The following is a 26,763-nucleotide window of genomic DNA, read 5'->3' as shown; positions in this document are numbered from 1 at the left end:
CTTCTTGAGGAGGCTGGGCTGGTCTGCTGGTTGGCTGCCTGTAATCTGTCCATTTAGAAAACAAACAAAACTGACTTTATTCAGGATTTAAACAATAAAGTTATGATTAATCTGGTTATGCCAGAACACGGGTGATGCTGAAGCACTGAATGTTTAGTGTTGTTGAAGCCACGGTGAATGCTTTGCTGTAAAATTATCTTTGTATATTGTTGGCTTACAGTGATGGATGTTGAGTGGCTGAATTTGGGAAGCAGTTTTCTGAAGCACGCTGAGATCTCTGAGGAAACATACTGGCATTTTTTAATGTCCCTTTAGGTCTGAGACACATCAGAGTGTGTTTTATTTTCTCACTGTAAATATCATAATGGTGCCAGCAATGCCGTATTTACTGCTTTTCATATGCGTGAGAATACTAAACATATGTATTTCTAAAGGAAATTCCAGAAGAATGTGAAACTAGCTTGTAGCAATAATTTGTAGGTTTGTGTCCATTGTTTTCAGGAATATGTAAATTGTTACATTATAGAACTCACTTTGAACCCTGCTGCATAATTAGCTGCACTAAACATCAGTATTCAATTTGGGAAATCTGTAGCCAAGTGTTTTATTAGAATTTCGTGGAAAAGGAGAATGTGAACAAAACCATAGAGCAAATGATCTGAAATGCAGTTAAAAATAATGAAAACCAAGCACCAGGCACATAAACACACCAGATGAAGACACAGCAAATGAAGATCATAAAAAGTAAACTGGAATAAAAACACATAAAGCCATTCCTCAGCTGAAGTAAACGGGGACATCTGCACCAGGAGTGAGGAAACCGTAGTCCTTGGTGCTTGCTGAGGGGCTGCTCTGTGGATTTTGTTCAGAGGCTCATGGTTAGGAGCAAATGACATTAACAGCAATGGCTCTTTGGGCAACTGGTTGCACAGGGCTCCTGCAGAGATTTGGTGTTGTGACAAATGTCCTCCCACAAATCCAGCTGATTTCAGCTTGTCCCAGTGTGCTCTGCCCTGCTGTGGGGCCAGCACTGGGGAAAGGGCCCTGCTGCAGGGCCAGCAGTGTTCCAGCACTGTCCTGAGCTGCAGGACAGCCCCAGCAGTGCCTGTGTGCCCCAGCCCCAGCAGTGCCTGTGTGCCTCGGCAGCCTGGAACGCCCCACGGGCACCAGGACAGCTGCAGTGGCATTTGCTGGGCAGGGTTCTCCAGGACAGCTCAGTGGCATTTGCTGGGCAGGGTTCTCCAGGCACTCCGTGGGTGTGACCATAACCCCCCAAATGCCAGGAAAATCAAGCCCAGAGTTCATGGAGTTATGATGACTGTACTGTCAGGTACTCACCTGTACAGAGCCATGGATTGCATCTCCTTGCTTTGCCCCAGCTGTGACACCCGTGGTGTTCCATCACTGCCCTTTGCAGGGCTCCAAGCCCCAAGCATTTTGAAGACCTGGTGTGAAACCCACTTTTGCTTGCATCCCAGCACAGTTCTTTCTGACACAAATAAAACCCAGGGTGCTCGAATCGTTGGCTCAGGCAATTCCATCTGGTTTTGCTCTCACTTTCATGTGTGCCAGTTCCCTCATGCCTCTCCTCACAAGCATGTTCAGCTGTGCAAGCTGCCCCCTTCCAGACTTTCCTTTAAACATGTGCACAGGAAAATACAAATCCTGACCAACTGCATAAAGAACTGGGAAGGGAAGCAGTAACCCTGCCCTGAGAGGCTCTGCTATGGGATCTCTGATCAGCTGGAGCTTTGGGAGCTTCACTTTGTGTTTCAGCCTCCTGCAGTGGGGTGAGTTTCAGGATGTGTGTGCTGGATGGTGCAAAGGGAAGAAAACACCATTACTAATGAAGTTACGGTAAGGGCATGGCCAAATTCCGTGCACTCAGCTCATTTTGCCCATGGGGAGTGTCTGGCTGCCTGTGCTGTCCGTCAGTCAGCACGGGGAAGTGCTGCTAGGAACCAGGGGAAAATGGAAAATGGAAAATGGATGAGGCACAGAGGCAGCCAAGGAGCTGTGCCCAGGCAGGGACAGGTTTGTGTGGGGTGTTTGCTAAAGGCCTGGCCAGGCATTGTTCAGGGGAGAGGCGTGAGTCTCGTGGGGTGAGACGGGGAGCAGGGAGATCCCAGGCTGCTTCCACATGGCAGCTTCACCTCCTCATGCTAGGACTGCCTGGAAGGGCTCTCGAGGGCCGGCAGAGGGGAGATCGTGCCCGAGGAGCAGCACCTGAGCAGGAGGAGGTCAGCAGTGGGTGCAGCAGGAAGGACTCGAGCAGGATTGCTCAGCAGAGAATCAAAGGGAGCAAATGACATCTCCCAGTACAGCAAAGCTGTGGAAGGGCGGGATGGGGAAGGCAGGAGGCAATGAGAGAAAGATTAAGATGATGATGATGGTGATGATGATGATGATGGTGATGATGATGATGATGATGATAAGCGTTGTATGACCGAGGGCTGGAAGAGGAGGGAACCTTTAGAGGACGGTGAGGAGGCAGTGTGGGGTGAGGCAGAGGAGGAGGGAGCAATGGCAGAGGAAGGTGGGACAGGCGGGATCCGGGCACGGCAGAAGCGGCCCGAGCAGAGGGGGTGAGAGCTGGGGCTGGGGAGCGGGGGCGTTACCGGGCTGCAGGGAGGGTGTCCGGCCGGGGGCAGGGGGTGTCACCGGGCCGCAGGGAGGGTCCCGGTCCGGGGGCAGGGGGTGTTATCAGGCCGCAGGGAGGGTGTCCCGCTGGGGAAGGGGACCGGGGCTGTCACCGGGCCGCAGGGAGGGTCCCGGTCCGGGGGCAGGGGGTGTCACCGGGCCGCAGGGAGGGTCCCGGTCCGGGCAGGGGGCGTTACCGGGCCGCAGGGAGGGTGTCCCGCTGGGGAACGGGACCGGGGCTGTCACCGGGCCGCAGGGAGGGTCCCGGTCCGGGCTGTTCTCGGCAGCCGCAGCTCCAGGAGCGAGAGGGCGCCCGGGATGCTCCCAATGAGCAGCAGAGGGTCCGGGCCGTGACCGCCCGCTCGGCATGAGCCGGAGCCGCGGGCGCGTTCCCAGCCCCCCTGCCAGCGCCAGGGGGGTCGGAGGGGGAGCGGGGGAGGGACGGAGGGAGGGGAGCGAAGGGGAGCGAAGGGGAGCAGCGAGCGGCGCGGAGCGGAGCGCTCGGCATCCAGCGGCCAGCGAGCCTCCGGAGCCGCGGCTTCCTGGAAGCGCAGCCCGGCTGGCGGCGATAAGGGCGATAAGCGGCGATAAGGGCGGCTGTCCGGGCCCTCCGCACCGGCTGCGACAGCCGCGACAGCCGCGACAGCCGCCACGGCAGCGGAGCCGAGCCGCGCTGCGCGCCCGCCGCCCCAGCGCAGGGGGCACACAGGTAGGGCACAGCTGGGCACAGCTGGACACGGAGAGGGCGCGGGGGGCGCGGGGGAGAGTGCGGTGAAGGGGACACCGGCTGGGGGGGACACGGACACCGGAGCCGGGACGGGTCACCTGAACAGGGATGGGTCACCTGCGGGGACACGGTCACCTCTGGGGGGATGCGGTCACCTGAACAGGGATGCGGTCACCTGCGGGGACACGGTCACCTGCGGGGATGGGTCACCTGAACAGGGATGCGGTCACCTGCGGGGACACGGTCACCTCTGGGGGGATGCGCTCACCTGGGCTGTCAGTGGGCGAGCCCCAGAGGATGCCCGCGTTCCTGCAGAGCTGCCGCCGCGCACAGAGGCTCGGTAGTTTTTTATCCGGGTGAAGGAACTCCCGGCAGGACAGCACCTGGCCGGGGCAGGTGGGACTCTGCGAGGAGCAGGATGAGGTTCATGCCATCCCATAGAGCTTGCCTTTTGGAGGTGTTGTTGCATGAGCTGGGTATATTTTCTGGCTGTATTTTACTTAACTTTCTTTGTCTGTGCAACGACTTACATTTTATTTGCCTTCTTTTTTTTTTTTTTTTTTTTTTTTTTTTTTTTTTTTTTTATTGCTTATTCGTGTAAATACAAGTTGAGGTTTTGGGTCACAGCCCAGTTGCATTTTGATTCAGACAGAGTTTAATTTCCCCTGTTAAAAAGTGTTTTAAATAAGTTGGGCCATATGGAGTAGAGTTGTTAATCAACCAAAGAAACTTGAAGGAGTTTGAAAAATAAGGTTGTATGTTTCTGGAGCCATTTCTTGAGTATTGAACCAGCACCAGTACTCAAACTCCTGATTCAGTCATTTCCTTTGCTGGGATCAAGAGTTAATCTGTCCTTACCTGTGTTTTCACAGCTGCAAAATGGGAGCTACACCTATTGATGAGGTGCTTTACTTTTATTTTTTGAGAGCCCTTAATTAAAACCAATAAAAGCAGAGGAAGATCATTTGCAAGAGTAGTAAACAGTGCAATATATGTCTGAGGGAATATTGCATGTTGGATGGAGAGGCTCAGCAAAGATGCTGTGGCTGAAGGAGTGCAGTGAGGAGCTCCTCCCTGTTTATTCCTGTGTCACTCAGTTCATCCCTTCCCTGCTGCTGCTCTGGCTCCTGCACAGTGACTGACACAAGCACCACGTGCAGCACACAGGACAAGCTGCACAAACCCTGCCAGAATGGGCTGGAGCTGTCGTGGAGGGGCAGCCCAGCCTCTTTGTGCCCCAGGTCTGGAGAGAAACGTGTGAGATGAACACGCGTGACTGGTGTGCACATTAACCTGGCAGCATTCCCCTTCAGTCCGAGCCTGGATCCCTCTGGGGCAGTGGCAGGGCTCCCCCGAGCTGGCAGGGCTCATCCTGGGCCGGGGCTCCGTGCTGGAGGAGCTGCAGGGTGCTCTGGCTGCGGGGAGGGAGCCCAGGATGGAGCTGTGTAATGGATTCCCCAAGGGACGGGGGAAGATGGGGTGGTTTCCTTCTGCCAGGACAAGGAGCAGCTGCTCCCCAGTGTTCTCCCCAGCCCTGGGTTCCTGTGGAGCACTCAGGCAGAGAGCTGGGATCCTGCAGCACACATCCACCAGTGCCACTTTATTCCCTTCCAGGCTGATTGATTCCTGCACAAATACTCCTTTGCAATGTCTCATAAAGAGTCTGAGAGATGGACCAGAGCCACTCTAGAGAGGGAAACCAGGCTCAGTCTGAGCAGAGGGGAAAGTTGTGATCCTCATGTGTCCCTCAGGGCTCTGAGGAGTGACAATGTGGGGTCACAGAGCACCAGGACAAGGCAGAGGTTTGGGTACAGAAAGTTATCCAAGATAAGGGAAGGGAGGGGGAACTGACCCTGAAGGGTTATTAATCTGTTCCATTTGGATGAAATAAATAGAAAGACTGGAATAGAAGGAGATCATTTGTGTAAAATAGTAGGTTTAGTATTATTTGAATCAGCACACTTGATCTTAGCCAAAAGGCTGAGGGAGCAGGCTGAATTATCCAGGCTGTTGCTGGCCAGCACTGGGTTTTGGGAGGTGATTGCTGGTGACAATCCAGAATTATGGACAGCCAGTTGTGCAGAGGACACCAGCCAGCCTTTAATGGCTACAGGTGCTCGGGGCCTGGCTGCAGTTCCAGCCCTGGATGCTGCCTGCAGAAGCACAACAGGGACATACACATTTGTGAAATACCAGGTCTTATCCACTTTTTTCAACTTTTCCATTTCTGCTGCCAGTTTATTCTCCCTGAGGACAGACTGCTTTAAACCAGTATGTCTTCAAAGACAGAATGCCTGAAAACTATCGTTTCTATTCAGTTCAACTTTTCAGGGCAAAAACTTGGTTTTCAGACAGACAAGGCATTTAATCACCAGTAATTGAGAAGATCAGAAGGCTGAGATGATCTTGTCATTAATACAGAAATACCCTAAGTGTAGTTAGCAAACAATTTATATGTAACTGCTCTAGATGTGAATTTAGCTGTTTCAAATTAAATAATAAAAACTATTTTATGGAGAACATATGCAACTATTATTGGGACAGTAACTGTGTCAGTGACATTTTATTGCTCATGTTCTTTCCGTGAATCCATCCCTGATCTGCTTGATGAAGTAGCAAAAATCCCCTTCCCTTATTTCCATAATGTAAAGTCTATTGGTCCTCAAGAGCTTGAAGAGCTCAGGACTGCATGTTTTGGGAAGAGTTTTTTCAGTGGAAGGGGGCTCAGGCACTGGAACTGCCCAGGGAGGGTTGCAGTGCCCATCCCTGGAGGTGTCCCAGGAATTCCTGGGGGTGGCACTCAGTGCTCTGGCTGGGGACAGGGCACAGCCTGGATTTGGTGTTCTGGGAGGGATCTCCAATTTTAGTGATTCTGTGATTCTGTGAGGAGTAGCTGCTCATCCTGGGCAGCTGAGTTTTACAGTCACTTGAGGAGTTTTGGGCGCTGACAGGTCAGGTGTGAATGGTGGTGATGATCCAGCAGTGTTTGTGCAGGGCTGGAGATAAGAGATCAACGTCAGCCTTGCTCCATTGCATAGGGAGAGTTATGTTTATGATTAGGGAATGAACCTTTTCCTCTCGGCTGGATAATTGATTTATTCACACAGCAGGAACAGCAGCAGCAAAGCACTCATCATTTTATTTAAAAAAACCCTGGCTTGTAGACTGTGTTTACCATGAGAGCTTCCTCTGACCATTGTTGAAAGGCTTTAAGACTTGCAGTTTGGAGCTGTGCATAAACCTCCACAGACCCCTCTCTGCTCACGGACCCCTCTCTGCTCACGTCCTGCAGGCAGAACAACAACATCACTTTCTTCTTGCAGTGGAGTTCATGTTCTGGCCCAGAACTGCAGCACCAGATGTGTTGCCACAGAAACAATTTAAAGGGAGAAGGAATTGTGAGCAAATTGTCTTTCTTGTGGAAAATGTTTGAGAGCCTCTCCTCGGTTTCCCTGTTTCTATCTGTGTGTGTGTGCACAGCAGAGAATAAGGGACAATTTTGCTTTTGTTTCCTACATCTGCTCTTGGTTTAAAATTCTCTGTACAGGGTTGAAAATTGAAAAATATTCTATTGTGGGCATGACTTACGTACCTCAGAGACATTTTTTATTAAATCCTGATTCATTTTTAGAAAGTTTTTCCTTTAAAAATGTGCTGTTTGCTAGCTGATTTACTTACCTCCACTTGCAACATGCTTTGGAAAATGTTTCCAGTCACAGTTGTTTCTGTGAAAGTAAGAAAACATTTGACTTTATAGTTGTCTCAGATTTGGATGCTGAGAATTAGGATCACATTCTCCTTACTACAACTGACATGCTGATGAAAAGACGGAATGTTTACAGGAAATATTTTGATTTAATCTTGCCTAGGAAGCCTTAAAGTAGCCAAAGGCCTTGATTTTAGCTAGCATTTCTTTTTCTCAAACCAGCAGATGCTCTATTCAACACACTCTTTTCTCAGCTGTCATGAAAATATTTCTCTGAACAAAATGCAGTGTGAATTACCTTAACATGTCCTTTTGCCATTCCTGACCACAGCACAGCATCCTTATCCTGCAGGTTTGCATTCTGTTTGGGGACAGTAATGAGAGGAACATCCAGGAGGGTCCCAGCCCTGGCGACATTTCCAAAAGCCACAATGCAGACATCAAGAGCTTGTTTCCACAGCTCTTTGTGCTTCATGCATTTGGGAGGTCTTTGTCCCTGCACAGTGTGAAATACTGCTGGTGTGGAGCTGAAAGAGCCATAACTGGTTTATCTCACCCACAGCCAAGGTGGAGTTTGGCTCTCTTTGGAGGGATGGAAAGATTTGCTACATGCAGTTGTGTGCATGGTGCTGCCCTTGATTTGGAGGGAATGGACACAGAGGGCTGTCCTGAGAAACCTCCTGTCCTTATTTCTGTGTTTAGTATTCTCCTCTGGAAGAGTTATGATTATTAAATCTATTTTCTTATAGCCAGACTTTCAAATGCCCCTGAGTCTGGACATGCACAATTTATTCCCATTTTTACTCATTCCTGTACAAAGCTGGGATCTTCACTTTTCCTTTGATGAAAATTCTTTGTAACAGAGATATATCCAGGTATCCCTGAATCAGGAGCAGTTCCTTATGCTTTAGAAGGCAGTTTAGCCTTATTCCAAGTGCCCTGGACTGCAGTCTGGAGCTCTGGAGCTAGGCTGCATGCCATGTCCCACACTGGAGCCCTGGCAGCCCCACAGGCATCACATCACATCACCCAACAAGATCTGCCAGGCCGATAAGGAACTCATTTCTGTGCTGCATTCCTTGTGCAGGCACAGCTCCAGCCCTGGGTGTGGGAGGAATGCAGAGCTGGGCCTGCAGCTGGTGTCTGCCCAGGTTAGAAATGAGTTTGCAGAGGGAAATGTGGCTCTGCAGCCCTGCTTGCCTGGGACACCTCAGCTATTTGCATCCAGTTTCTGCTCTTTGGGGTGGAACCTGCCCTGTGTTTACAGGCTGATCCAAAGGTGCCCTTAATGAGTTCACATCTCTGCTGTTTGATCCCATGAGAAGGCAGCTTGCTGTTCCCTTAGGCAGCAGAGCTTTCCCAGACAGGCATTGTAAACTGGAAATATAGGTACTTGTAATTTTCTTAAAAACCTCCTTTGGGCCTGAAATGTCTTGTGCTTGGTTTCAATCCAGTATTGACTAAGACTGGAAAGTGTGAATAATGTCAGTTCAGCTGTATTTGAGCTATTCAAATAAATTTAAAACTATGTACTTTCCACTTACACTGTTCCATAATTCTCTGCACTTACATAACCTCTGTTTTATTATTGAAATGGCTACAGACTTGAAGAGGGAAATATAATTTTCCAATACTGGGCCTGAACAGATAAACAAGGAGGCAATTCCAAGGCCTCAGTGTGCTTTAAAATCTGAATGTTTCTGCTTTACTGTTGGTGTGAATAGGTTTGTACTTTTAGTGGTGCAGAACAAACACCACCTCCATAACCTCCCCTTTCCCTGGGCACTGGATTTCTGAGATGTTTCCATTGTGTAACTGAAATTTCACAGACAGAGTTTAGAAGATTTCTCCAGATTGCAGGGAAGGATTTTGTTTGCTGAGCTCTGTAAAGTTAAAACAGCAGGCTGGGGTTTTCCAAAGGGATATTCCCAATGCAGCCCAGGGCATGTGGCTGAGACTTGGTCTGCACAGAAAGTTCAGGGCCTTTGCTGGAGTTTTGAAGGCAATTGTTTTATAACAGTTAGTGACCTGGTTTTTTGGAATGGCAGAGAAGAGAGGAGCATTTTCATCGGGTGGATCATGTGTGGAAATGCCTGGGTTTGAGTCCTGCAGTAACACACAGCGTTAGTAAGTCTGTTGTAAATGTAACTGCGCATTTCTTAGGGCTGTTAGCGCAGCACCAAACGCCCAGATGGATGGAAAGGTGTCCCTGTTGTGTGAAATGGAGCCCCAGACACTGCCCTGGAAGGTGACACACAGAAATGTTCATTCAGCCAGCACGGGGATAATAGAGCTGCCCTTTGTGTAACACTGCTGAGGTCACTGGAGCTCCTTCCTAATTCCACTGGGGCCAGTTGTGCCTCTCCCTTTTTCTGAAGGGTTCACATGCCAATGTGTTGTGCAACAACATAATTTGTTAACAAATAAAGAAGAATTTAAATAGCCTTAGAAAATGAGTTGGGGCGTCCCAGCTGCCTGCAAACAAACAGCAGAAGTGCAAAACATTTAAGTAGCAATGCAAAGTATCTCAAAATTGCTTGAGCTCTGGTTCTTCAAGAAAAAAACCACAATTGTAAGGAGAGCATGCTCTGCAGGAGAAGGCTCTGGATGAGAAAACACACTGCATCTTCTGGTAAGGTCTCCACTCCAGACACGATTTCTGTGCTGTGTTCCCCAGAGCTGTGGTGATTCACACATGATGAATCTTTTCCCTGTGTGTGTGTGTGTATGAATTTGACTACTTTTAGTTTCACTTAAAGCAATAAGTGAGGATACTTTGACCTGTAATTGTCAAATGATGTTTACAGTACAGTAAAACTGTATCTTCCTGTAAAGTATCTGTCCTGAGGAAGCCAAGCCACACAGAGCAGAGCTCTAGTTTCTGTCAGGACAGGGAGAGCACTGCCTGCCCCTGCAGCTGTAATGGGGTCGGGCTGGATTCAGCCCTGGTTCTGCATTAGGGCATTGCTGGCATCTCCTGTCAGTGTGCTCTCCACCTCAATGGCCATTTCTGAATCTGGAACAGAACCCAAGGGTGCCAGCAGGATCCCTGCCCCGGGCACTGCCCTCAGCTCTGCAGAGCATCTCCAGTGGGCTGCAGGAGATCCCTGGCCCACAGATGCTGAGTGAACCATCCAAGGTCTAAGAAAAACTCCTTGTGGTGCTGAAGAATAGGAAACACTGAGCAGATGTGTAGCTGCAGTGAAAGCCCTGGGTCCTCAGGGAACAAACAATCGGGTTCACAGTCTTTGAAGAAGTATGAGACAGAGCTGAGTGATTTTTGTGCATGAAGCTGAAATGCATTTTCATGAGTGACTCTGGCCGTGTTTGTTGATGGTATTCATAACATTTCAAGGGACCTTAAACTGCATTAGCTTTTGGCCTAAATGTTGAAGTGGTTTGATCTTGGCTGATCCTGCTGAGCAGCTCCTGCTTAGCACTTCCAGTTGTGTGTGCCCTTTTCTTCCAGGAGCAGCTCTGCGTGCCTGGGCTGGGTGTTCTGGGGGCCCTGACATTTCCAGGAATTTGTTATCTCTGGCAGAGGCCTCCCCACTGTCACCCATTGATAAGTGGGAGGGTAAACATGTTCTGGTGAGACAGCGTCCCTTCAGAGGCGGAGCGCCAGCCCGATCCACTGCACACTGCTCCTCCAGAGAAATGTTCTTCTGCCACTCGTTGGTGCTTAAAATTGCCTTTACTGTATGATTCTTGTTATGACTTACCTGCTCTTGCTCCCTTTCAATGCTGAGGGATTTTTGTTGTTTGCAAATTCCAGTCACGTTTGAGCCATCGCTTCCTAGTCCTGCTGGAAACGCCTCTGAAATAAGAGTGGCAGCTCTTTGACTTCTGATGAGCCTGAGGAGGGAGTTCTCCCATTTCCCACGTGCTGGAACACCTGAACTAAACGCGGTGGCACAAGGGCTGGGGCAGGGTGTGGGGAGGCCAGGGAAGGTCTCAGCCAGGTGGAGGCACAGCCACCCTGCCTTGGAGATGGGCTGTCAGAGGGCTTTGGAGCCCCCCAGCAGGAAACAGCTGCTTTAGAAAAGCCCCATGGAACTGCCCCTGCTAGATGTCCTCAGGCTGGAGCAGCTCTCAGGGGCACTGCAGGAAGCAGCAAGCCCTGGAGGTCTGGGTTTTTAGGGTTTTTAGGGTTCTCTAGGGTTCTTTAGGGTTTTTAGGGTTCTTTAGGGTTTCCTGGGCAAACGATGCCCAGAAGTCAGTACACAAGTTTGCCCCCTCTGATTTTATGACTTTCCAGAGAGTGCTGCTGTGATTCTGTTTAGGCTTGAAACAATCCAAAGCTTTCTTCTAGGCAGGGCCAGACTGACTAAACTTGAATATCTGGTTTAAAAGTAAATGTAGTCCAGTTTAGACTGCATTTTCCTCAGCTGCCTTCTGCACCATTTGTATCCTAATGCACATCAGCCTTTCAGCTGTTTCCAAAGCCATCTCCTTTTGAATGTTTAATATCTAAGAACCAATTAGTTCCATTTTGTTTTCCTTGGATAGTTTGCAATTAAACATTCTTTCAAGTGGGCTTTATTTAGCTAATTCCATCACAAAAATAAGCTCCAAGGGAATGAAGAGAAGTTCAAGCTAGCCAATATTTATTTTTATTATTAATAATTTATATTATGGGAGTTCCCAGGGGAACCAGGGCCCCACTAAACCCAGTTTCCTCTGCATGTAATGACTGTGTCTCACAAGACTTTATTCAGCAGAAGATTCCTTTAGTGCCAGGGACCTGCTCCACACTGCAGGGAAAGGACTGGTGGGGAGCACATGAAAACAAATCAGGAATCATTGCTTTAAAGGAGCTTAGGCTTGGCACCAGAGGGAGAATCTGATGCAGCTTTTCTAAAAGAGAAAAAAAGCCACACTTATGCATTTTTCCAGCCTGAGTGCCAAGCCATGACCTCCAAGGTCTCGTTGATCATCTCTGAAGTGATGGCAATGCTCCCAGTGTTTCTGAGGGCAGAGAAGGGATGGCCCTAAAACCTTATCTCTTTCTGAGCCAGCAGCAGGGGACTCTGGATATTTCAAACACACACTGGTGGGCAAAGTTAGCTTACAAATGCTCTTGTTCAGTCGGATTCCTAGCAGAAGTTATGGTTTTCACAGTGTCTGATCCTCAAGAATTGGTGTGCTTTAGGTTTTATAGAAGTCTTGGGAGGAGCAGTTTGGGGACCCTTTGGAGCTGCTGAAGGCAAAGGGGAGCAGAGCAAACCCTGGGGTCTGTGCTGGATCCAGCAGGGTCAGAGCAGCTCCATCCATCCCTGGGGTCTGTGATGGATCCAGCAGGGTCAGAGCAGCTCCAATCCATCCCTGGGGTCTGTGCTGGATCCAGCAGGATCAGAGCAGCTCCAATCCATCCCTGGGGTCTGTGCTGGATCCAGCAGGGTCAGAGCAGCTCCATCCATCCCTGGGGTCTGTGATGGATCCAGCGGGGTCAGAGCAGCTCCATCCCTGGGGTCTGTGATGGATCCAGCAGGGTCAGAGCAGCTCCAATCCATCCCTGGGGTCTGTGCTGGATCCAGCAGGATCAGAGCAGCTCCAATCCATCCCTGGGGTCTGTGCTGGATCCAGCAGGGTCAGAGCAGCTCCATCCATCCCTGGGGTCTGTGCTGGATCCAGCAGGATCAGAGCAGCTCCAATCCATCCCTGGGGTCTGTGCTGGGCTCAGCAGGGTCAGAGCAGCTCCAATCCATCCCTGGGGTCTGTGCTGGGCTCAGCAGGGTCAGAGCAGCTCCAATCCATCCCTGGGGTCTGTGCTGGGCTCAGCAGGGTCAGAGCAGCCCCAATCCATCCCTGGGGTCTGTGCTGGATCCAGCAGGATCAGAGCAGCTCCATCCATCCCTGGGGTCTGTGCTGGATCCAGCAGGGTCAGAGCAGCTCCAATCCATCCCTGGGGTCTGTGCTGGGCTCAGCAGGGTCAGAGCAGCCCCATCCCTGGGGTCTGTGCTGGATCCAGCAGGGTCAGAGCAGCTCCAATCCATCCCTGGGGTCTGTGCTGGATCCAGCAGGGTCAGAGCAGCTCCAATCCAGCCCTGGGGTCTGTGATGGATCCAGCAGGGTCAGAGCAGCTCCAATCCATCCCTGGGGTCTGTGCTGGGCTCAGCAGGGTCAGAGCAGCCCCATCCCTGGGGTCTGTGCTGGATCCAGCAGGGTCAGAGCAGCCCCATCCCTGGGGTCTGTGATGGATCCAGCAGGGTCAGAGCAGCTCCAATCCAGCCCTGGGGTCTGTGATGGATCCAGCAGGGTCAGAGCAGCTCCAATCCATCCCTGGGGTCTGTGCTGGGCTCAGCAGGGTCAGAGCAGCTCCAATCCATCCCTGGGGTCTGTGCTGGGCTCAGCAGGGTCAGAGCAGCTCCAATCCATCCCTGGGGTCTGTGCTGGGCTCAGCAGGGTCAGAGCAGCCCCAATCCATCCCTGGGGTCTGTGCTGGATCCAGCAGGATCAGAGCAGCTCCATCCATCCCTGGGGTCTGTGCTGGATCCAGCAGGGTCAGAGCAGCTCCAATCCATCCCTGGGGTCTGTGCTGGGCTCAGCAGGGTCAGAGCAGCCCCATCCCTGGGGTCTGTGCTGGATCCAGCAGGGTCAGAGCAGCTCCAATCCATCCCTGGGGTCTGTGCTGGATCCAGCAGGGTCAGAGCAGCTCCAATCCAGCCCTGGGGTCTGTGATGGATCCAGCAGGGTCAGAGCAGCTCCAATCCAGCCCTGGGGTCTGTGATGGATCCAGCAGGGTCAGAGCAGCTCCAATCCATCCCTGGGGTCTGTGCTGGGCTCAGCAGGGTCAGAGCAGCCCCATCCCTGGGGTCTGTGCTGGATCCAGCAGGGTCAGAGCAGCCCCATCCCTGGGGTCTGTGATGGATCCAGCAGGGTCAGAGCAGCTCCAATCCAGCCCTGGGGTCTGTGATGGATCCAGCAGGGTCAGAGCAGCTCCAATCCATCCCTGGGGTCTGTGCTGGATCCAGCAGGGTCAGAGCAGCTCCCATCCATCCCTGGGGATCCCGCTCCACCTGGGGTCTTGTGTGGGCTAAGGGGTGTGGAAATGGTTTTGGGCTGAGCAGGGCTGTGTGTGCAAGTGCAGCACTGCAGATTTCCCTCCTGGAATTCCCATCCTCCTCCCTTTCCCATCTGTTGAACCATCAGCCTTTGCAGCACTCTTTCCATAACTCCCCGGGCAGGACCCAGACAGTTTTCCTGACCATCCTCTGTCCTCATTAGCTCAGTTTAAGGGGTGAACATCTGGTTCCAAGCACAGCACTGTGGTTAGCATGGGGGCTTTTTCTCTCCACAGAAAAACCACCAAATCTGGCCATTTCAGATTTTATAGGAGCTAGAGCTGGGCTGTGCAAAGTTCACCTCATTAAAAACAAGCCCAAACCAAATAAAAGCAGAGAGCAACAGTGTAAGAAATGTGGGCCATGAATGTCAGAGCATGTGTGTTAGGAACTGGTAAGAAGTGAAGGGAAAATACAGATATACCCACATCCATTCAGACTCTTGAGTTTTCCCACCAGTAAATATTTGGCTTTAAAGCATAAACCTTTTGTCCCTTCTATTTATCTCTTCTACGAAATTTTATATACTATTCCTCTGTTTCCAGTGTTCTTTGGGATGCTGATCCTAACTTAGCAACTTCTTTATTTCTGTGGCACAAGATGATCTTGGTAACATTTATGGGAGTAAACCGTGTTAGCCACAGGAATGGGCTGGGTGGTTCAGTTCCTGTAAAGGGACAGTGCTCCTGGTCAGACAGGTGAATGACACCGGGCTTGGCCCACCCAGAAGCACCAGATGCTGTGATTTCAGAAGCACCAGATGCTGTGATTCACAGCTCTGGGGTTTGAGCACTCCCTGCAGCTTTCCTGAGCCCCACACTGGGGCTCCCTGCCAGCTGGGACCCCCAGGACCCCATTTCCATGAGGAAAAGGCACTGCCCATGGGTGAGCCATGCTGAGCTGCCCCAGGGCTCCCTGGCAGCTGCTGCTGGAGGCACCCAGAGGCCACCGTGCCTTGGAAAACCATTGCCAGGTCAGTACCTGGGGCAGGCCAAGTCCTGCTGCTGCATTCTGCTGGGAATCTGGAACAAATGGCTGATTAATTCCTCTGGATGTGCACACTGAGAGCAGAACCTGGAGCTGAGGGCTGGGATGGAAAGTGATTGCAAACACAGGAACATTTGGGGTGCAGCCCTGAAAAGCTGCTCGCCCTGCACTTGAAATTTGAGTCCTGTGTTCAAAGAGCCCCCAAAATGGGGCCATGGACCTGACCTCCAGCATGGGACGAGCTGTCTGAGAGCTCTGCCTGTGATATTGAAATTCATTGCTGGGCTCCAGAATGCCATTTCCAGCAGCTGGCAGGGAGCTGTGGGAGGGCCTGATGAGCAAAGCAATAACTTGGATCAAAGCTCTTTATCTGATCTCTTTCAATGGCTCAAGTATGGCTAGGAGGAAAGTATTTAAACAAGTATTTAAATGGATATTCAAGAGCTGGATCTGCATAGGTGAAATTTGCAGAAGTACCAGAACTTGTTACACAGTGAAGTCCTGTCTTTCTAAACAATGCAAGCTCTGGGTTAAATAAGCTCTTATTAAAAATCAATTGAACAGGCTCTCAAGAGCCTGAAGTGCCCATGAGAGTGGGGATTGTGCTCCTGAATCATTTGATATTTTCCAAACAGGACCTGACAGATGTAAGTTTGGTGCAGACTGAAGGGCCCAACTCATGGTCTGAGTTAAACAGGCTCAGGTCAAGAAGTTCTGTGGAACATGAGCAGCTACACAGGGGAACAAAAGCTTCCATCTGGGGCAAAACTGTTCTGTAATTGCTCAGATTGCTCAGTCTCAACCCAGCAGAGATCCTGCTGAATGGGTGGAAGCTGCTGGTTCCCTCCTGTCCCAAGGGTGCTGTGTGTCTCCCCAATTCAAATGATTTTGCTTCTTTTGAAGGATAACTTTTTCTTAGTTCTGCCCATAGCGGTATAAATAGAATGTTTGTCCAACAGCTGAACAAAACCACTTGAAGTGTAAGGGGTCTGAGTGATAAATGTGGAATGTTTATGCAGCACAGCAGATATTGCTCCCGGGGTCAGTGGTTCTGCTGAGGAATGCTGGGGAGCAGGGGCTGAACTCTGGGCGTATTTTCCCAGGGGATTCAGCCCAGGGGTCACTGAGTGCTGCTCCATCACACCCCGGGGCTGCTCAGCCCCTCTCGCCTCCCACCCCTGCCCTGGGCTCCTCACATGCCCAGCAGTGCCACGTCCAAGGCAGCACTGGAACCACAGAACCCTCGGGGGTCAGGCCTGGAGCACCCTGAGGCTCTCACAGGGTTCTGTTCCAGGCTGGAAATCTGATTTTCCCTTTGTCAGAATCACAAAAGAGAAACGCCATTGTCAGCTGTGATAGCACCCAGGAGGGGCAGGTAAATGCTCTGTCCCTGTGGTTTGAAACAAGCAAGACGGGAAATAACTGTGATTACATCAGTGTGATGCAGGCAAGCACAGCCCAGCTTGCAAAGTCAGTCTCAGAGCTCAAGCTTTTGGTGTAATCATGCTGGGGCTGTGTTTTCACCCACTGCAGTGTGTGTTCCTTCCAGCTAAACCCTGATCCTGATGCAATTCCAGCAGCAAAGCTGTTCTTCTGTTAGGATTTATAACAAATTCAGGGGAGCAGAATGGGAACCTAGCAGCTTTGAGTGGCCTTTTTTGAAACAGCTGAGGGTTATTTGGAATCACAGCCCATCCCTGGAGTCAGGGAAGGTCTCTGAAGGCCCTCAATGTCCATGCACTCAGTCTCTGCTGATTTTGGCTCTGGGCACTCCAAGCTGGGTTCCAGCAGAGGTGGTGCAGAACCAGCACAGCCCAGTGTCCCCTTTGTGTGGCTGCCATGGAGTGAATTTCATAAAACCATGATGTAAAAGGCATCAGTTCCAGGTGGCAGCTCTGCAACAAACCCATGTGCTCTGCTGTGCTCTCCTGATGGGCACCAATGTGAGCCCAGATTGCAGCAGGAAGGCTCCAGCCCCTCCAATAAACTGTTGGGCTCCCCACATTCTGAATTAACCATCATGTTGTGATAGTACAGAATGAAATCAACTCTGTTTGCTTCCCACAGCTCAAAGATAAAATTGCTCTCTTGTCCTTCCAAGCAAAGCGAGTGCAATATTTACAAATGAAATTATGCACAACAATAACAGGGGCCTAAAAGCAGGAGGAGAAGGTTTGAGCAGGCAGTGGGAGGCAAATTGTCACAATCACAAAAGGTGTCCCCAGGCACACAGGTGAGCCTCAGCCTCTGGAGCCAGGAACAGCTGGTGTCTGTAGGAATTGTTATTGATATGGTTATTGTACATTGATATTGTTATTGTACATTGATATTGTTATTGCACATTGATATTGTTATTGTATATTGATAGTGTTATTGTATATCGATAGTGTTATTGTACATTGATATTGTTATTGTATATCAATAGTGTTATTTTATATTGATATTGTTATTGTATATTGATATTGTTATTGTACATTGATATTGTTATTGTATATCAATAGTGTTATTGTACATTGATATTGTTATTGTACATTGATATTGTTATTGTATATTGATATTGTTATTGTACATTGATATTGTTATTGTACATTGATATTGTTATTGTATATCGATAGTGTTATTGTATATTGATATTGTTATTGTACATTGATATGGTTATTGTATATCAATAGTGTTATTGTATATCGATAGTGTTATTGTATATTGATATTGTTATTTTCTACAGAGACAATAATTTGATTTCAGCCTGGCTTTTGTCGTGCCAGGGAAGAGCAGGGTGCCCATGGGGAGCTCTGGAGGCTGCCCAGGCTGCCAGGGCAGCAGAGCTGGGGCAGTTTGTGCAGAAAGGGCCAGGAGAAAGTGTCCCCTGCCCACTGCCCACTGCCAGCTGGAGCATCACAGACTGGAGCTCACCCAGGGCACTCTCTGAGAGGCTGACACCGAATCATGGCCGCTCACTTAAAGCCCAAAACATGAGCAGAAACGTTTTGCAAGTGGTGACTCATATTTTCCTCATGCAATTGTTAAACCATTGTGCCGAGAAACAATTAAAGATGAGAGTAGGGCTGGAAAAGTTTATCCATAAGCACAAACAGACAGCATGATGCAGTTTGTGGAAGGTGAGGGTCGTTGGGCTCGAGGGAGGAGCAGGAGGTGCAGTCTGTGTGTCCTGTGTGTCCCGTCTGTGTGTCCTGTCTGTGTGTCCTGTGTGTCCTCTGTGTCCTGTCTGTGTGCCCTGTCTGTGTGTCCTGTGTGTGTGTCCTGGCTGTGTGTCCTGTGTGTCCTCTGTGTCCTGTCTGTGTGTCCTGTCTGTGTGTCCTCTGTGTCCTGTCTGTGTGTCCTGTCTGTGTGTCCTGTGTGTGTGTCCTGTGTGTCCTGTGTGTCCTGTCTGTGTGTCCTGGCTGTGTGTCCTGTCTGTGTGTCCTGTGTGTCCTGTGTGTGTGTCCTGGCTGTGTGTCCTGTGTGTCCTGTCTGTGTGTCCTGTCTGTGTGTCCTGTGTGTCCTGTGTGTCCTGTCTGTGTGTCCTCTGTGTCCTGTCTGTGTGTCCTGGCTGTGTGTCCTGTGTGTGTGTCCTGTGTGTCCTGTGTGTCCTGTCTGTGTGTCCTGGCTGCCCAGGGAGCCCCAGCCTGCCTGGGTCACCCCAGAGCTGGCACACCAGGATCTGCCATGGCAAACAGAGCGCTGAGCCAGGCCCAAACAAACCTGCCCATTGAATCTGGAAAATCCAGTTTTGGCTGAGAGATCCATTGCTGAGCCCCGAATTGCACAGATGCCATGAATGACAGCCCCCAGTCAGAGTCCCTGGCAGTGGGAGGGTGCCCAGGGCTCCCAGCTCACCTTGCCCAGACCCCGTGGCCTCTGCAGCAGTTTGGGCTCCAGCTGTCCCTGGCATACCTCCTGTCCTGAGCCCTGCTGTGCATCCCTGGCTCTCTGCCCCATCCACCCTCTGCTCCTGGGGAGCATGAAAGGGAGGAAGTGCCTCTGTTCTATGGGACCTGGACCCTCTGGCCTGCACCGCAGAGGTTCCAGGTTGGAGGCAGATTTGAGCTGAGCTTTGTCAGGGCCCTTTTCTGATTTATTTCTGCCCTAAAGGGAGGGCACGGTCTGAGATGGGTCCAGATGCTTCTTCTCAGGGGCACTTGTGTAGCTCAGCACTTTTATACAGACACTCCAGCTAGCAAAGCCTCTGTTTAAACAACTGCATTTATAAGTGTTCCTTACAAATAAAATCTTTTATTGACATCCACCTTATGGTGCTCTGCTCAGGAGTGTGAAATGAGCTGTGAGATTTCTAGGTGACCACAAAAAATCCGTGTGTAAGTGTGTGTTGAGAGGCACTGGCTTTGCTGGCATGGTTTTGAGGTGATAACCCTTGAATGGTGTTTTATTTAATTCTCCTCATTCTCAGGAGTGGGAGCTGTGCTGGAGGGCTCTGCTGGGAGGGGCAGTGCCTTAGAGCAGGGCAGGCAGTGGGGACTGAGCTTTGGGCAGTCACAGAATGACCCCAGAGGGGCTGACAGGACCTTGGCCGTGCCAGGTGGGGGCCAGGGCACCTCTGGCCAGTGCTGCATTGCACAGTGCAGCTCCTGGGAGTGCAGAGTGGCGCTGGGATATACACACACGTGGTCAGCTCCGGGCAATTTGGGCAATTTGGGCAATTTCAGAGTTTTGGGGTCTCTACATTTCCCACAGTCCTTCACATCCAGAGCTCAGTGCCACAGATTTTACTTCAGGAGTTTTCTCATGATTGTCCCCATTCTGTTCCCTGCCAGGGGTCTGCCTGGTTGTGTTTGCTCCATATCTCTGTGCTCCAAAGGCTTTCAGAGCCATGGTGGCTCCAGAGCAGCTGCTCCTGCACTTTCCTCCTCCCTTACAGCCATGAACTGAGTTTAGTTCATAGATCCTGGGAATCTGGCTTAGCCTTGATGAGGGATGTGGTCAATAACCACAAGGCTATTCCCTTTATTTCTTCCTTTAGCAGCTTGTTATGCAATTCCATTTTTCAGTAAGTTGCATGCTTTCTTCAGGCTAATGATCCTTTTGATGGGGTGACAGTTCACAGGCTTACAAACATCTCAGATCCAGAGGGAAGCACGGAAAATGTTGTGAAACTTCAGCTGGGATCTGATGCAAGTCTGAGCTCTGATGGAGGGTGTAAGGAGGATCTTCTCAAAGCAAGGCAACAGAAGAGCTGTGTGGTTTGATTCAGGGTGGGGAGAGGCACCTGAATTCCGTGTGACAGATTTCTGTGGATCCTCCTGAGGCTCTGAGGCACGCAAGGGCAGAGCTGCTCCCCAGAACTCAGTGTTGGATGGTGAGTGATGGAGCCTGATGCAGCCATGGCACAGGGATCAGGGCACGCAAGGGCAGAGCTGCTCCCCACAACCCTCTCTGACGGATCCAGTGTTGGATGATGAGTGATGGATCCTGGCCATGGCACAGGGATCAGGGCACGCAAGGGCAGAGCTGCTCCCCACAACCCTGATGCACTCAATGTTGGATGGTGAGTGATGGATCCTGGCCATGGCACAGGGATCAGGGCACACAAGGGAAGAGCTGCTCCCCACAACCCTCTCTGATGGATCCAGTGTTGGATGATGAGTGATGGATCCTGATCCCTCCAGAGCACATCCTGTGACATGGGACAAACCTCTGCGTGCAGCATTCAGAGTCCTCCTTGGAGTTTGTCCTTCTCCCTCCAAACACATCCTCCAGCTTTTTGTTATACCCAGATTTACTCACTCGGGGTGTTTACATTACACCAGCCTGAGGGGGAAAGGAAGGGAAATTTTCTGTATATGAACTGTCTGGGTGATTTTCTACAGCTGCTTTGAAGGATGTGTCTGTTACTTATATTGGGCCTTGGATTCTGGAGACATATGGCAGAAAACACAATTCTCCACAAAGCAGAGGAGTTTGACTGATGGAAAACAAGAGAGCAATCCAAGGGAAGCCCTGCCAGAGGAGGAGCATGAACCTGGAATTTACTGTTGGAACCAGACTTGTGCCTTGGGCTGAAGCACCACGCAGCCAATCCCAGCCCTGAGTGCAGGGGGCTCTGCACAGAGGCAGGGAGCTGCTTTGGGGACCCAGCTGGGTCTGCAGCCTAAGTGTGGTTCTGGCATCCACCCTGGTTTGGAAATGCACGGGCTGGCCCCACTCCTGCAGCACCGGGACAATTACAGGGGTTTTAAAGAGTCAGAAATTCAGAGAGCCTCTGAATGGAGGCTATTCTGGCTTTTGCACAGTGAGTTTGTAAAATCAATCAGAAATTGAAGAGGGCACGAGAGATTTCATTTTAGACCATTCAATCCTTTATTAATTGTACCGTGGATGGCAACACAGGAAACGTGAATTGCAGACAAGCCTTTCTTTCCAATTTATTCTGCCGTGTGTTGTTTTGACTTTCCACTTCCCTGCAGCTCGGCGCTTGCAGCAGCACGAGAGCCAAGGCAAGGGGCTTGGGCCTGATGCGTTTTTGTGTTTTTGTGTTTTGTTGCAGGAGGCAGCAGGCTCGCTGAGTGGGAGCCATGTCAGTGAAGCTCACCTTCGTGTCCCCTGGGGATGGGGGTGGCATCAGCAGGAGCTGCTCCTTCACCGGCTTCAGCACCGTGCAGAGCAGGAAACTGGGGTGAGTGACACAGGGACAGAGCCAGAGCCCTGCTGTGGCACTGCACCCCTGGGCTGAGGGACACGGGGACAGAGCTGGGACACGGGGACAGAGCCAGAGCCCTGCTGTGGCACTGCACCCCTGGGCTGAGGGACACGGGGACAGAGCTGGGACACGGGGACAGAGCCAGAGCCCTGCTGTGGCACTGCACCCCTGGGCTGAGGGACACGGGGACAGAGCTGGGACACGGGGACAGAGCTGGGACACGGGGACAGAGCCGGGACAGAGCCCTGCTGCTGGCACTGCACCCCTGGGCTGAGGGACACGGGGACAGAGCCGGGACACAGGGACAGAGCTGGGACACGGGGACAGAGCTGGGACACGGGGACAGAGCCGGAGCCCTGCTGTGGCACTGCACCCACTGGGCTGAGGGACACGGGGACACCTGGAGCTGCTGCACCATCCCGCACCGATGGTCCCACTCTGCTTTCCATAACTCCTCGGGCAGGAGTAATGCAGCCTTTCCACTAAAAATCCTGTGCTCTTTGTGAGTTTAGCAATCCCTGTAAATCCCTGTAGATCCTGAGTGCTTTTAGAAGATGTGACCTAGAAATGGAAAATTAATACAATCTCTGAGTGCCAGTGCATGCTAGAGTAACAACAAAGGAAGTCATGTAGCAGCACCATACAGAAGTAGTGGGAAGTGTACTGTGCTCAAAAACCATCCTGTTGTGTGTCAGTAAAATACCTGACTCAGGTAATGAAATATCCTTTCAGAGAACCACATGACTGAATTCAACTTTTGGGTAAACACAGCATGGTAAAATATCAGCAAAAAATTGAAATCCCTGTGTGATTGTGATGCATCTGGGGAGTCTTCAATTTGAATAAATGAATTTGTTGGTGAAAGTGAAAATTACTGTTACCCCTAGCAAAGATTGGATATCTAAAATCACACCAACAGCTAAGAGCTGGAGAAAGCTCTGTCAGACTGTATAGCAAAGCTCTGTCAGACTGTACAATGTCAGACTGTACAGAAAATAGAAAAGCTCTGTCAGACTGTATAGCAAAGCTCTGTCAGACTATACAATGTCAGACTGTACAGAAAAGCAGGAGCTGGCAGGGCCCTGAGCAAGGTCTGCCCGAGGGTGAGCACAAATCAGCCCCACATGGACATTCCTCTGCACATCCTGAATGTGCTTCTGCTTCCCTTCAGCAGCTTCCCCTTGGGTCTCCCAGCCAGACTCGATTTTGTGTTTCCCCACCATGGTCTCCACAGGAAGTAAATGTTATTGCTGTTATCTGTAAAGTGGGAAATCTGATCCTGAAATTACCAGGTTCACAAGGGAAAGCAGCATGGGAACATCCAGCCTTGAGCTACTGGCCCTCCAGGCCATGTCAGCTCCTCCACTTTTGTGTGAAATGCTTGGAAATGGGATTAACATCAGTGCTCAGCTGGGCTGCAGGGACTGGGGGATGCTGAGGGAAGGGGGAGAGGGAAATCCCAGCCCTGAGTGCAGGACTGAGCTGCTGTACCAGGGAAGCCACCCCCAGAGCTTAGGGGCTGCACTCCAAAAATCTGCAGGCAAACCCCACAAAGAAACAAAACCCAGGAGTATTTGGGTTTTTAATTTCAAAATTAATTTTAATTTGGGCTTTTAATTTCAAAACAGAGTTGTCTTGTCTCTTCTATTTGGTATCTTGCTAATTGGAGTACTCTAGAGCTTGGAATTAGATGCTATTTCTTCTTAGCATGAAAGAATCTTAAGCAATGAGCATTCTAGGAGACTCTCAGCTGCTCTTATTGGTCAGACTGCCCTTTCCAGTGTTATTCCTGTTCAAACAGTCTCACTTTGCATGGAATTCCTAAAGACACATTATCATAGTAAAGAGAAGTGATATTAATGTAAGGTTCTCATTTAGCAGTTATGTTCCTTGTTGTAGGTAACCTGAGCTCCAAATGGTTTGGTTAATTAATACTTTCCATTAAGGCATTATAAAAAACCAAGATAATCAGTGGTGTGAAGAAATGAAGCATCCAGCAATGCTTGGCAACCCCTGGTTTATCAGATCTTTGGCAGAACAGCTGTTAAAAACTGGAGTTAAGTGGAAATTTAGGACAAGGATAATTAAAGCAGGTACTCAGGGGTTTCTCTAATAGGGGTGGAGACAGCTCTCAGGTGTGCTGGGCCTGGCTTTAATCAGCAGCACAATAATCTGCCTGAACTGAAACCAGCCGGGGGTAACTGCTGAGCCTGATGGGTTCATCATTCCCCCAGGTGAGTGGAATTTGGGGTGGAAATTGCAGAGAAGGTAGAAAGCTTTTCAGAGAGCCACTGGCTGGTGTGGCCTGCCCTGGGAGATGGGAAACCTCTGCAGGTAATGTTATTTTAGAGGCTTTACTTACAGGGATTATTAACAAACCAATGTAAAAATAGCCCAGACTTAGGGGAGGATTTAGAGAGAGGGAAGCCAGACAGAATTATTTGCAGAGAGCTCATTTTCTGCTTTAAAGGTGTTTCTTACTGATGATTCAAGGTGTTCCAACTCCTTAGAGTGGCACAAAAAAGTCTGTAATAAAAAAGTGGGGGACTTCTCGTAGAAACAATATTGAATTTTGATTTTGCAGTTGCTATTAAAAGTAATTAGCTTAGGTGTTAGATGCTGAAAAAAACCCTTGATAATTATATCTTGTGTGCAGTGTGGGCCTGGCTTTTGGAAGCTGAGTGTGCTCTGGGCCGTGGTGTGGAGGGATGGTGAGTGCAGGGCAGGGAGCAGCAGCTGCTGGAGGCTCCTTAGGGGAGCTGTGCCCAGACCTTGAGCAGCCCCAGGTTTGTTTCCTGGCCTGCACAGGGGGTCAGGGGCTGCACTGCTCGGCAGGGCTGCCCTGGGTGGGCCAGGCTGTGCCCAGCCCTGCCCTGGTGGGCACACACAGCCAGCTCTGGGGGTTTCCTTCCTGCCAGGGGCTCCCAGTGCCCAGGAGCGGGCAGGTTCTGAGCGTGTTTGGGATTGTAGAGCTGCACCTGCACTGTGTGCCTCAGCGTCTCTGGGCTCTGCCCCTCTCCTGATTTCCTTCTCCCCCACAGCAAGTCCCTGAGCAGGAGCTCCGTGAGGTCCAGGGTGTCCCTGAAGCCCCCCAAGGCCTACAGCTCCCTGCAGAAGGGGGCACTCGTCTGGGACCCAAAGCCACTGCAGGTGAAGAAAATTTTTGAAGCTTTGAAGAAAGGACTTAAGTAAGGACTTTTTCAATATTGTGCTTTGCCCTCCCTGCTGAAGTGTGCGTGGCTCTGTGCTCTGTCCCCTGGGGCTCCCCTGTGGTCACTGCCCCGCTCCTGGGGCCCTGGGAAATGGATTTCACTCCCTCTCCATCCCCTGGCAAGCCCAGGGCTCTGTGCTGGGTCAGCCCCTGGTTATTGTGGGGACGGTGACGCTGCCCATCCCCTGGGAGCAGCTGAGGGTGGGCACGGGACAGCCAGAGCTGGGCAGTGATGGCACAAAGCTTCTGCAGGGGAACCGTGGGCAGCTTGCTTTAGCTCAAAAAGCTGATTTAAAACCCAGTCTGGAAGTGAGGGTGTGCCCTGCAAAGGCAGAGTGGGGAGGGAGGCTGGCTCACCAAGCACTTCTGTTCTCCTGGTGCTAATTGCTGAACTGATTACAGAGTCAGCTCTTCTAGCAGGGTGTCAGGATGGGTCTTTTGGTCTTTTCTTTATTTTTTCTTCTGCCTCTTAATAGAATTAAACTCTGAAGTTCAAAATAACTCTGTGATGTCTGGGTGCCTCGTAAGGCAAAGGTCTAAGCAGGTTCACGTGCAAACTTCAGATTTTTGATTGCCCAGAATGTTCTGGGTCGGTTACCACAGGAACTTCACATCCAGCCCGCAGCTGCTATCAGAAGATAAAACACCTTGCCCTGGTTTGTGAGCCCTGGAGCTCCTGGCAGCCCTGCAGTGTGGTGCTGCTGTCCTCCACATTCTGCTACTGTGCTCATTTTGGCCATGGTTTGTTTTCTTAAGCAGAGAACATCAAATGCATGTAGTAACACTTTATAAAGTCAGATGTGTCACGTTTTGGGTCCAATAAAAGGCTATGAAGTCTTCCCCCTAAAAATACCCACCAATGTCTTATAGAGGATTTAGATTTAAAAGGAACAAGGAACCAAATGTTTTTGCAGAGCTGAGAATTTATCTGAGCCTGGGGAGGAGAGGCTATAAAGTGGGTCAGGATGTGTTCCCAGTCCTGCAGCGAGTGCCACATGCTCAGTGCTGCCAGCAGGACTGGTGACTAATTGACTGGAGGAACCCACAGAAAACAACTGGATCAAATAGCAGAGCAGGGGCCAAGCTTTAAGCAAATGCAGGCTGAGTCCATTCGGTGCTGGAGGGACTGGAGCTTTAGTGCAGAGCATATTTTACGTGCCTGCTTCTTTATAGCTCTAGAAAATACCTCTTTATTCTGTTAACCATCTGGCTGCCATTCCAGCAAGCTGCTAATTCTAACATGCTAAAGCTAAAAGTGATGAAGCTTTTCTGAAAGGTGAGTTTGTGCTTTTGTGCCTCCAGCCTTGGCTCCTGCCCTGGGCTGTTCTGGGCAGGTGTTGGGAGCTCAGCTGAGTGCTGAGGTGTGGGATGTCCTGGGGGACCTGGATTTGGAACAGGGAGAAAGTGAAATGCATCAAAGCGAGTGTGAGGAAGTGGAGCTGTCTCAAATGAAGTTATTTGGACTGCTCAGAGACTGTGTCTAAGAATGCAGTGTTTACCAGGTGATTGTGGTCCCTTTTAAGCACTGGAGGAAAAAGTTACCCAAGTCTGCTCTGCATTAAAAGCAGAGTTGGAGGAGCCCCAGCTGAAAAGGTTTCAGGCCCTGTGGAGAGTCCAAAGGCACAAACCTTGCATGCAAGCAGCTCTGGAGAGGCCAGCTGGCACCCAGGGCTTCACACCTTGCAAAATGCACCTCATCCTGGAAAAGGGATTAAGGAATTGCCTTAACACAGCCCTCAGCTCTGTTTGCTGGAGCCCTGGGCAGCATCTGCC

At 50.5% G+C, this 26,763-nt stretch overlaps 1 protein-coding gene across 1 annotated transcript in view; it reads left to right on the top strand.

Annotated features, from left to right (window-relative positions):
* The first annotated feature begins 3,334 nt into the window (after positions 1-3,334).
* The window catches only part of RIPOR3 (RIPOR family member 3), a 40,321-nt gene continuing 16,892 nt past the window's right edge, over positions 3,335-26,763 (top strand). The window contains exons 1-3 of the mRNA XM_058036290.1: positions 3,335-3,349; positions 21,627-21,755; positions 24,821-24,967. Coding sequence (XP_057892273.1) covers positions 21,655-21,755; positions 24,821-24,967 — 248 coding nt within the window. The 5' untranslated portion in view covers positions 3,335-3,349; positions 21,627-21,654. The remainder of the gene's footprint in view (positions 3,350-21,626; positions 21,756-24,820; positions 24,968-26,763) is intronic.

Source organism: Melospiza georgiana, chromosome 17 (genome assembly GCF_028018845.1).
Source record: "Melospiza georgiana isolate bMelGeo1 chromosome 17, bMelGeo1.pri, whole genome shotgun sequence".
Classification (NCBI taxonomy): Eukaryota; Metazoa; Chordata; class Aves; order Passeriformes; family Passerellidae; genus Melospiza; species Melospiza georgiana.
Note: the sequence above shows the minus strand (reverse complement) of the source record. Positions and strands in the feature narration are given on the sequence as shown.